At 14.9% G+C, this 11465-nt stretch overlaps 1 protein-coding gene across 1 annotated transcript, besides 26 other annotated features; it reads right to left on the bottom strand. All coding sequences in view use genetic code 6, as the record gives it.

Moving 5' to 3' along the window:
* Positions 1-593: 593 nt before the first annotated feature.
* Positions 594-632: a microsatellite.
* A 5-nt stretch (positions 633-637) lies between these two features.
* Positions 638-731: a microsatellite.
* Positions 660-734: a microsatellite.
* Positions 669-752: a microsatellite.
* Positions 680-761: a microsatellite.
* Positions 743-796: a microsatellite.
* Positions 743-818: a microsatellite.
* Positions 819-2229: 1411 nt separating this feature from the next.
* Positions 2230-2276: a microsatellite.
* A 5-nt stretch (positions 2277-2281) lies between these two features.
* Positions 2282-2325: a microsatellite.
* Positions 2326-2904: 579 nt separating this feature from the next.
* Positions 2905-2958: a microsatellite.
* Positions 2959-3879: 921 nt separating this feature from the next.
* Positions 3880-3919: a microsatellite.
* Positions 3920-3922: 3 nt separating this feature from the next.
* Positions 3923-3981: a microsatellite.
* Positions 3928-3976: a microsatellite.
* Positions 3982-4623: 642 nt separating the features above from the next.
* Positions 4624-4669: a microsatellite.
* Positions 4632-4669: a microsatellite.
* A 117-nt stretch (positions 4670-4786) lies between these two features.
* Positions 4787-4858: a microsatellite.
* Positions 4789-4860: a microsatellite.
* Positions 4812-4858: a microsatellite.
* Positions 4861-4889: 29 nt separating the features above from the next.
* Positions 4890-4959: a microsatellite.
* Positions 4960-5105: 146 nt separating this feature from the next.
* On the bottom strand, positions 5106-6942 carry IMG5_156370 (protein kinase domain protein; the record flags this gene model as incomplete). The annotated part of the gene is made up of 3 exons (XM_004030583.1): positions 5106-5294; positions 5405-5966; positions 6020-6942. The coding sequence occupies 3 exons, from the start codon at positions 6940-6942 to the stop codon at positions 5106-5108; spliced, it is 1674 nt and encodes a 557-aa protein (XP_004030631.1).
* Positions 5960-6004: a microsatellite.
* Positions 5966-6004: a microsatellite.
* Positions 6943-7310: 368 nt separating the features above from the next.
* Positions 7311-7341: a microsatellite.
* Positions 7342-9722: 2381 nt separating this feature from the next.
* Positions 9723-9768: a microsatellite.
* Positions 9769-10952: 1184 nt separating this feature from the next.
* Positions 10953-11015: a microsatellite.
* A 10-nt stretch (positions 11016-11025) lies between these two features.
* Positions 11026-11062: a microsatellite.
* Positions 11063-11264: 202 nt separating this feature from the next.
* Positions 11265-11302: a microsatellite.
* Positions 11303-11465: the final 163 nt, after the last annotated feature.

The raw sequence follows: 11465 nt of genomic DNA, 5'->3' as shown, positions 1-11465 counted from the left end.
AGGAAGATATGGACTAAATTATATAACATTTCAATCATATAAAGAATCGGAATACTATATATGTAACTAGGCTACAATAAAAAAGGAATATTGTGATACGAAAATAGTTTAGCTTTAAATAATTGGTTATATAACTTTTATTTTATTTATGATAGGTTTAATCTTATAAAGTGTGGATTTATATAGGATTATTTAATTAAAAAAAACAAATAACTTAAAATCGAAAATAAGTTCTTTTTTATTGCATTTATTGATTATATTTTATTATTTTTGTGGATTTTGTTTATATTTTGTAGCTATTTTATATTCTTAGTATGCAGACTAAAACAAATTTATAGTTTTTAATGTAAAATAATTTGGAGTTTCTTTTTGGACAGGGGTATTTTGTATTCCAATAAATATGGCATTAATATTTATAATATAAGATTAAAGAAAAAAGTAAAAAGAAATCAGATTATAGATGATTTATTAGAAAAAATAAATGTTTTAATGATGATTAAATAATTATTAAAAAAGAATAAACATCAGAAATTATAAATATAAAAAATGAAAAAAATTGATATCTATTTATAATGGAATACGATTTATATAATATATTGATAAAAAAATATTGATTAAAAAAAATGGATAAATACCGAATAAATATAAAATAATTTTAGTAAATATAAATAAAAATAAAATATATAAATATATAAATATATAAATATATAAATATATATATATATATATAATATTTATATATATATATATATTTTATATATTTTTTTATTCACATATTTATATTATTATCATATTTTTATATAAAAATATTTATATTTCCTTTAAAATTTATATCTTTTAAAATTGCTTTATTTATATTTCTTATTTTATTTCTTTTATAATATCTTATATCAATACTTGTTATTCTTCTGTTATTTCATCTTTTATTTTTTCAAAGTAATTTAAAAATTCATTTTTTATTTCTAATTTTTCCAATTTTTTAAAATTTAACTTTATATCAAATTAATTTATTTTTTTAAAAATTTTTTCATAATTATCATTTAAACCAAATAAGTTCTTTATAAAAATAAGAATTTAATTTACTTTTAGAGAAAAGCTTTCAATATTAATTGATATAAATAATGAATTGAGTAAAAAAAGTAAAAAATATTTATTATTTTAGTCATATTAATTAAAATTATTATTACTTTTAAATGAGAAATGAGCTGTACTATCTCCTTTATTAAAAAATTTATTTTAAATTTCTTTATAAATAATCAAAATATCATCAATACATTCAAAATTGAACAAAATTTATTTCTCTTTATTTAAAATTATTTTTGAATTTTTAAAAATAGAATATGTTTTAGATATTTTTTACAACAATTATATTATTTTTTCTTCATTATTTATAGGATTAATGACAATGCTAAATTGATTTTAAAATTCGTTCTTTTCTTCTTATAAAATATAGCTTTTTCCTTACTAAAGAATTATAAATTTCCTTCAATTTTAAGGTATTTTCGATTTCTTCATTATAATCTCCAAATTATATTTGAATATTTCCTTAATTCATTATTTTTTAATAAAATACTTTAGTAATATTATAAATATATAATAATATAAATAAAATAAATAATTATTTATTTTAAAACAATAATAAATAAATGAATTTGACTCCAAAATTAAAAATAATTATAAAATCTCCGAAAAGATAAAAATTAGAAATTCATAAATTATAAATTAATTAGGAAAAAATAGACAAAACATTCGTTTAATAAATTAAATATGAAAACAATATTCCTTTATTTCAAAAAGAGGCTGATTAAATTAGAAAATATATGAATTATTTATTATCCAATAATTAGTTCTTTAAAAATACTCAAGCTACATTTTTCTAAAGTAAACTTATCAAAAATCACTCGCTTTCAAAATAATATACTTCCCATAGAATGTTTAAACCTTAAAAAATAGGAATTGGATAAAAATATAGAGGAATAATTCTTTAAAACTCTTGTAAATAATAATTCTAATGGAAATTACTTCTATTTATCAGATAAAGATAAAACCTGGAACGCTACTAAGTAAAACTGGATCAATAGCTTAGACAAATGTTTATTACAGGAAAAAATCTAATTTTTGAAGAAAAAGAAATTAACTTTTTCTAAAAATTATAAACTTTTTAATGATTTAGTATATATTTATTATATATAATAAAATATAAGAAAGTCTATATATATATTATAATTATTATTATATTATATTTTATTGTATTTTATTTTATTTTATTTAATTTTTTATATATAAAAGTATTTATTATTTTATAAATATTTATTTATTATTTTAATTAAAATTTCTAATAAAAGTTTTAATTCTATTAAAATAAAAAATCTTTTATTTTATATTATTTATAAAAAATGATTTAATTAATTTTAATATTTTATTTTCTTATATTCATAAATGGCAAATTTAATTAAACTAAGATGACTTGTTATTAATATCTTTTAAGTTTTAAATGTTATAATCAGCCATCTATATTAAATTATATTATTTTAAATAATACAAATCATACCGAAATATATTAAATATATACTTAATTTAAAAACGAATCTAAAAATAAATTGAAATTTGGGTTAATATGCTTAAAAATATAATTTATATATAATTTTTTTGTTATGTGAAATAGGGAAATAGAAAATTATCAATTATTAGAATATATAGGATCAGGAACATATTCAACAGTTTACTATAGTAGGGATATACGAAGTAACAAAACAGTTGCCCTTAAAAAATTCAAAGAAAGATTTTCAAAAAGAGATTTATAAAGAGAAGTTAAAATTTTAAGGCAAATATAAGATATATATGATACACCTCAATTAATAGAAATAGTTAGGGATAAAAAAAGAAAAGAAAATGCCATTGTATTATATATATATATATATATATATATATATATATATATATATATATATATATATAAATTATTTTTTTAAACAGGTTTTAGAATTTACTAGAGGAAAAAATATAGGTGATATTGTAAAATAATTTTCTGAACTTGATATTCAATTATATTCTTATAAATTATTAAAAGTATCTATAAAAATAAAAAGATAAAATATCAAATATAATATTTAGGTTTTAGTATAAACTCATAAAAAAAAAAATATTATTCATAAAGATATCAAACTAAATAATATTATGATTGAGCCTTATTATAAATTTTTTAACTTAGTAGACTGGGGTATTTCCTCATTTTATTTGCCTTATGAAATAAGATCTAATAAAGTTATTTTAATCAATTTATTTTGATTTAAATATCTAAAAGGGTGGCACTATTACTTACTAACCGCCTGAATAAATTTTAAATAATAATTTTTTTTAGCATTTTACGACTGCAATTGATATATGGGCTGCTGGAATCTGTATACAAACAATGGTTTTTTTATTAATAAAAATAAATTTTATTTATTATGTTTTGGGTAAGATTTTTAAAGGAGAACATCTATTTAATGGATTTGATCATTCTTAGATTTTAAAATAGTAAATAAATTTTTTTGGCTTTAAAGAATTTCAAAAGTTATCGTCTTTATTAAATATAAATATGAACTCTACCAATTATAATAATATAAATTATAAGTAAAATATATTTAATATATTTTAAATATATATAGTTCACTAAAATTAGTTAAAAAGTTTTCAAATTTGATTAAAAATAATATTAGTTTTATAAAAAAAACTATTTAACAGAACAAGCTATAGACTTAATAAGCTAAATGCTACATGTTAATCCTGTATTTATACCATTATATAATATATTAACAAAATAAAAAATAAAGATAAATAGAATAACTGCTGAAGATTCTTTAAACCACGAATATTTCGCAAAAATAAGAAATATAGAAGAAAGAAATAAAAAAAGAATAAATAAAAAATGAAAAAAATAATAAAATATATATATATATATATATATATATATATATATATAATAATAAATATAATAATTATTTTAGAATTCATTTAAATATAAAACTTCATATAAAATTAGATTATTAATATAATATAAACCTTCAATACCTCATTTATTAAAAATTCATATATTCATATCTCCGATACAGACAAAACGACTTTTTAATGAGTCTATTTTATAAGTAGTCTGTTTACAATGATGTTGTATATAATTCCAAACATAACTTTAATTAAGTAATATTTTAAGAAGTAAATTATCCATTACAATTATTATCTTAGAAAGGTCCTCTCTAAGTTTCAATAATAATGTTACATTAAATAATTTCAGAATCACTTTTATCGATAAAGGAGAAATATACAATATGATTTTTAATTATAGCAATCATTTTAAAATTAAAAAGTTAAAGCTTTAAATCTGCATCTTCAAAAATTTTAAATGGTTAGGTTTTGTATATAGAAAGTATTTTCTTTTCAACATCAGATATGATTAAGAAAAGTTTGGAAATGTGATGTAAAAAAAAATCCGAATAGAACATCAAATAGGTACACACTTTTTTGAGGTTCATTTCGGATTAAAAAATTTATTATTCTTGATGTTATTATAAAATATAAGGTGTATACAAAAATAATAATAATAATTATATTTTAATTATGTAATTTTATATCTATTTATATATGTATATATATAATATATTTATTAATATATTTATTAATATATTTATTATTAAATACTTAAATATTTGATTTGTTGATACTTTTATATTCAATAAAGTATAAATATTTGGAAAATGTATGGTATTTTTTGTATTATTTATATTTTAATTAAAATATTTTTATTTTGAAATAAAAATAAAAAATATAATTATAAATATATAAATAAAAAATAAAAATATATAATTAAAAATAAAAAATAAATTAAATGTTTATATAAATATCTAAATTATTATAAAAATATATAAGAAAAATATATATATAAAAGAATATTTAAATTAATATATATATATCAATATATATTTATATATATTTTTTTTCCTACATGTTTTTTTTATTATTTGGAAAATCCTGTATTAACTATATTACATAATTAACACCTATTTAAAACTTTTATATTAATAATAATAATATACATAATATATTAATTTTCTTGTGAAGAAAAGGCTTCATTTAAAAATATTTAAGCATTATTCACTTACATTTCTATCCCAATCTTGTAAACAATTATTCGTATTTTTAATAATCCATTAATGTTTAAGCACATCTTCTATTGAAATTCTTTTATTAGGATCTTCGACTAGTAATTATTTTATAAAATCTTAAGATTCATAACTTAAATAGAATGGCATATCATACTTTTTAAAATTAAATAAATTAAAATAAAAATATTAAAAATAATTATTAACATTAAAAAATGAATTATTTATTGAATTTTATTATCCATAATTTTCAAAAGGAGGTTTACCTTTAAATAATAAAATAATTAATTATTGTCATAAATATAAATAATACCCACAAGCATTTCATAGGTTAAAATTCCAATACTCCATACATCAACCTTGAAATCATAATCTTTTCCTTATACAACTTCAGGCGAAACATAATCTAAAGTTCCGCAAAAAGTCATCCTTTTTTCTTCAGTATAAATTGACCATCCAAAATCACTTATTTTTAGAACTCTGAAACAATTAAGAATATTTTCAGGTTTAACATCCCTATGTATAATTCCTTATTAATGGCAAAATGTTAATCCTTCGCAAATTTAGCGGATATAAATAGCCGCTTTTTATTCATCTAAAACTTTTTAGTTTTTTATTTCTTTTTATATATTTCCATGAGATGATAATTCTAATAATAAATACACATTTGTCTCATCACTAAAAAAACCATACATTTTTAATATATTAGGATGGGTTAAGAAAGACTGTATTTTTATTTCTTATTATAGTTGTTTTTCCATTCCACTTTATATTATATTTTTTTTACTTATTTGTTTTATTGCCAAAAGCATATTTGTAGGTTTATGTCTTTTTTATATTTTATCTTTTTTTTATTTTATTTTTTTGTTTAAAAAAATTACCTTGATAAATATACACTTCCAAAACGACCTCTTCCTAAACATTTTCCTATCTAAAAATTTTATATTTTCCATATATTTGTATTAATAAATGAATATGGAAATTCTTCATAATGCACTATTTGTTGAAATCGGCTTTTTAGCACTTCTGAACATTCTTATTATTTTTGCTTGTCTTTTGATTTTTCTGAAGATTATTGTTTTTGGTCTTTTAAAATATTTGAAAAGGAAAAGTTATATTAGTTATTAATATTTGTTTTTGAAAATTAAACTTTTTAAGAAGGAATAGTTATATCTTTTTCAGAATTAGATTATTCAAAAGCCTTTAAAATACATATCTTAGATTCGAATTATTATATGTTTGAAGGTAAACAGTTGTCTTTTTTCAAAGTTTTGGGATTATTAATTTAAGTGTTGTTTTTTGGTGATAAATAATTATGGTTAAAATTAGGATTTTTCTTAGCTTATTGAGAGTTAAATGTCTATTAAATACTATTTAAAGTTTCTGTAAAATCAGTAAAATTGTAAGAAGGATTTGGATTGATTGTTGTTTTTGGCAAATTATTTGCATTTTCAGGTTCAAAAAGGTATATTGTTTGATTTTATATATTTAAATTATTTGTTAAATTTAATATATTTCTATCATAACCATAGAATTATTACTAGGTTTATGAATAAGTTGAAAAATATGAATTATTACAGTTTTTTTATTCACAAGAAATATTTACATTATTATTATTATTATTTTTATTAAAGAAACTATTAGTCTATTTATTTTCAAAATTAAAGGTATTATCAGGATTTTATTGGGAATTATTTATATTACATATTGAATTTTATAAATTTGAATATCTATTATTTTCACTTGGGTTTAAAAAAGAGTTTTTTTTCTAAAAATTAGAATAAGTTGAATTTGGTGATTACATTAGATTTATTTATTTCTGTGTATTTGAATATTTTAAATATACTTTATTTAAATTTTTATTAGTGCTTGTATTTGTTACGTTTTTGTATTATTAAAGGCAGTTTTGGAAATTATTGTCTGAATTATGGAAATGAAGTGGTGTTTTTTTTTCGTTTTCTACATAATCTTTTACTTATGAGAAATCTTCGTTTGAATCATACTTTTTGTTAAAATAAACTTCTAATTAATTTGAGTCAACTTTTTTTATTTGTAAGGGCTTTTTTGACTCTATTATTGGAGATTTCGAAGTATTTTATAAAAACGATTTTTTATTTGATTTTTCAAGAAAACTTTCTTTTAAAAATTTTTCATTTATTGGTGTTTGAGAACTTTTTTGTTATTTTTTTTTGTTATTTTTTTTAATAATTGTTACTTTGGAGTGCTTATCTTTTATAGAAATACTGATTAGTCTAAATTGTTTTTTGTTTTATTTAAAGACTAGTTTTCGTTTTATGAAGGCTTGTTGCTTGCAATTAATTACTGTATATTAATTTCAGAATAAAATGGAGGAGAATGGATTTTCAGAGGAAAATTTTGAAATGTTTATGATTATATCTTTGTTATTTCTGTTGGAACTGTTAATGAACTTTTTTTCGTAAATTTTTAAGGATATTGCTTTATTTGCTATAAAGACTTTTCTTGCTTGAAATTATTTAAACTTGCTCTTATTATAGAATCGGGTTTTATTTTATTCAAATAAGAGGTTTAACTTTATTAACTTAATTTTGGTTGTTGCTTATTTTAATTTAATTTTATTTCCAATTTTGTTTTGTTCATTTTTTTGTTTTGTTTTAAAATTTGCTTTTGTATTTTTTTTTTTTTTTTTAAGTTATGAAAATTATAATAATTTAAAAAAATTTAAACAATATATATAAAAAATAATTTTTGTTATAATAATATATATATATATTATTTTTTTTTTTTTATTAAAAATAAAATTATTAGTTTTTAAAAATAAATTTTTTATATAAATAGACTTAAAGTTTTATAATATATATTTTTTTAAAAAATTTAAAATTCTAATTTTTGTTTAATTTAAATAAAAGTACTATTATTTTCTTTTAATATAATATATAATATATAATATAATAAATAAATTTATTAAAAAATATATTATATTTTTTAATATTTGCTAAGATAAATAAAAAAATGAATAAATATTCAACAAATTGTAATAATTGTAATTCATAAATATCTAAATCTTGGAGTACTTGCCCTAATTGTTATTATAGTTAAATACTTTAATGTTAATTTAAAAGTTAAACAGTTTATATACAAAAAAATAATTATTAAAATGAAGTACTTTCTGAAAGAATTATTAATTAAAAATCAATAGAAAAAAATAAAGATGATACTTCAAATATTTAAGAAAATATAGATAATAATGAAATAAAAAGATATCAATAAAATAAAAAAAATGATAAATTAATTTAAAATAATATAAAAATATAAAATAATTAACATAATAACAATTATCAAATAAATGGGAGTTTTTTCAAATATATAATTATATTTATAATGTTTATAATGTTTTTATACCTTTTTATTTGTGATTTTAATAACAAATCAGAAATTTTATTAAAATAACTTAAAGAAGAATAATTACAATGTGTAATTAAATTCGAAAATAATAAATGTGAAGATAAACTGAAAAATTAATAATTTAATGAAAAATGGAAATAAAATTGTAAAGATTGGAATTTATGTATGTAAATAGAGCCAGAAAAATAGATATAATACGTTAAAGTAGCATTAGAAATTGTTTTAGGAATTTTTAATGAATAAGCTTAGTATTTAAATTATAAAACTATTATTATTTTAGCTCTTCTTATTATTGCTTTTAAAAATATTTTCATTTCTTCTTAAAGATGAAAATTATAATTTTTTTATTTTTATTTTAAAGTATTTTAATATAAAAATAAAATAAGTATTCAATAAAAAGATATTTTTTTTTTATTTTTTTTTGTAAATAAATCTAAGTTAGTATTTTTATATAAATAAAGATTAAAAATAATTGAAAACTCTTAAAAAAATAAATAAATTCTAAATATATATGTAGAATTAAATTATAGGATATTATAGTCTAAATTCTAGTCCTATTAATTTCTTCTTTATTATAAATAAATTATATTTTATTTTTAAAAAATTTAATAACATAAATTTTATTATAAATGAATTTTCCAAAAAAAACTATATTTAAAATTTTGACAAATAATAATTTAATATTAAAATTCAAAAATAGGAAGTTCTAGTCATTAATTTCCAAGATAATTAAGAAACTCAAAACTTATGGGAATAAGAATTTTAATTAATAAAAAATCAATTAAAATATTTTGACTGGATGAATATTCAACTAACTCATAATAAAACATTTAAATTAGTTAAATTGATAGAAAGAAACAAAAATAAATAGTAATCAAATGAGTATTAATAAAAAAAAAAAATTATGATAATAAGACTGATTTAAAGAAAAATAAAAATGACTAAAATAAAATAAAGAATTAAAACATAAATAATAATAATTATTAAAAAATAAATTTTAAATATATCGCTTTAAAAAAAAACATAAATAAAATTAAGGTTTTATCAGAAATTCAACTGAATAAACTATCACTTATAAAAATAAAAAAAGTTAATTAATAATAATTAATATTATTAAATATTATTAAATTATAAGGTTTTTAAGATAATAATTTGATATTAGTTAAAAAATGATTTTTAAAAAAATTATTAACTTAATTAATATATATATATATATATATATATATATATATATATACATATATATTTTATTTGCTTTAATATAATAATTAGAGTGTTTTTAGAATTATAATATTTTTTTTATATTTATCTTTAGATATATTATAATTTTATTATTTTTATTTCTTAAATAAATATATTTATTTTAATATTTTTTTAAATTTTAATTTATAATTTATAATATTTTTTTTTTTTTTTAATATACAAAATTAATAAAAAAATTTGACAAAAATATATTTAATATATATTCCCTTTTAATTTAATCTTAATATTATAATCTATTATTTATTAAATTCTTATAAATTCTTTTTTTTTATATATTTATAATTTTTTATAATATTAGTTTTTAAAATATTTAATATCTTATATAATATTTATATCTTTTAATCATTTTTTTTAAAATTGAATTGCACACATTTATATTACATATATTAAATATTTTAAGTAGATTTAACAAAATGAGAATAATTTTTATTAACATTTTATTTTTGATAATATATAAAAGTGTATTAATTATTATATATTTAAAAAATTTACCAAAATACTTTTGAAATCAAAAATTAATTATTATTAATATCTTTTTATTTTAAGATATAATGCGTTTCTTTTTTAAAAAAAACATTTATATAAGAAATTATCTATATATATTATAAAATATCTAATGTTTTATATATAAAAATTTTACATAACTAATATATTAAATATATTTTTTGACTTATTAATTATTAATTAAAGTAAATTAATATACTTTTTATAATATTTTTATTGACATTTTATTAATGATAATTCTTAATTTAACAATATAAAATTAAAATAATATTTAAACAAATATTTATTATAAATAAATTTTGTAAATAGCTTATTAATTATAATAAAAGTTCTTTATTATTTATAATATAATTTTATTAAGAAATTAAATATTATTGTATATCAAGAAAGGAAGTTAAGCTCATATTTAATTATAATAATATTTTATAGTTTGAGTAAGTTAATTTAAAAAAAATTGTATTAATTAATTATAAGAAAAATGTTAATTTGTTTTTAGATTTCTATATTAATATAAAGTTTATATAATTTTTTTTAAATTATTTTTTAGTTTTTAAATTTTTATTATAAGTTAAGTTTTTAATGTATATATGAAATATGTTTTTAATTTATACATATATAATTATATTATAAATATTATTTTATTAATTATGAATTAATTGAAATTTAAATATATATAATATAATATATATATTAATTAAATAATATAATTAATACTATATATCATATCTTAACCTATATATTTTTAATTTAATATAATATTTATAATTTTATATTTATAAAAAATATAAATATAAAAATCAATTATATTTAATTTTTTTGTAATATATTTATAAAGATAAAAAATATATAATGTGTTTTGAATATTTATATAAAAGTATATTAATTTTATATAAATGAAATATTTTTATGTCTCTTTTTTTATTTAAAATGTTTTTTAATCATTTATTTAATAATTTTTTTATCTTAAATTAATAAATTAAAATACTATTGTATATTAAATTATTATATGTATAACTTTTATATATCCAATATATTTAGTATAAATATATAAAAAATGTTATTTAATATAAATTTGATATAATAAAAATTCAAAATATTAAAGCAAAAAATATAAATTAATTAAAAATAAAATTTTAATCTGATTTTTTTAATAAAAAAAAATCATATTAATTTTGT

Source organism: Ichthyophthirius multifiliis (genome assembly GCF_000220395.1).
Source record: "Ichthyophthirius multifiliis unplaced genomic scaffold scaff_1120509251186, whole genome shotgun sequence".
Lineage (NCBI taxonomy): Eukaryota > Ciliophora > Oligohymenophorea > Hymenostomatida > Ichthyophthirius > Ichthyophthirius multifiliis.
The sequence above is the reverse complement of the archived record's forward strand: the minus strand, read 5'-3'. Positions and strand labels throughout refer to the sequence as shown.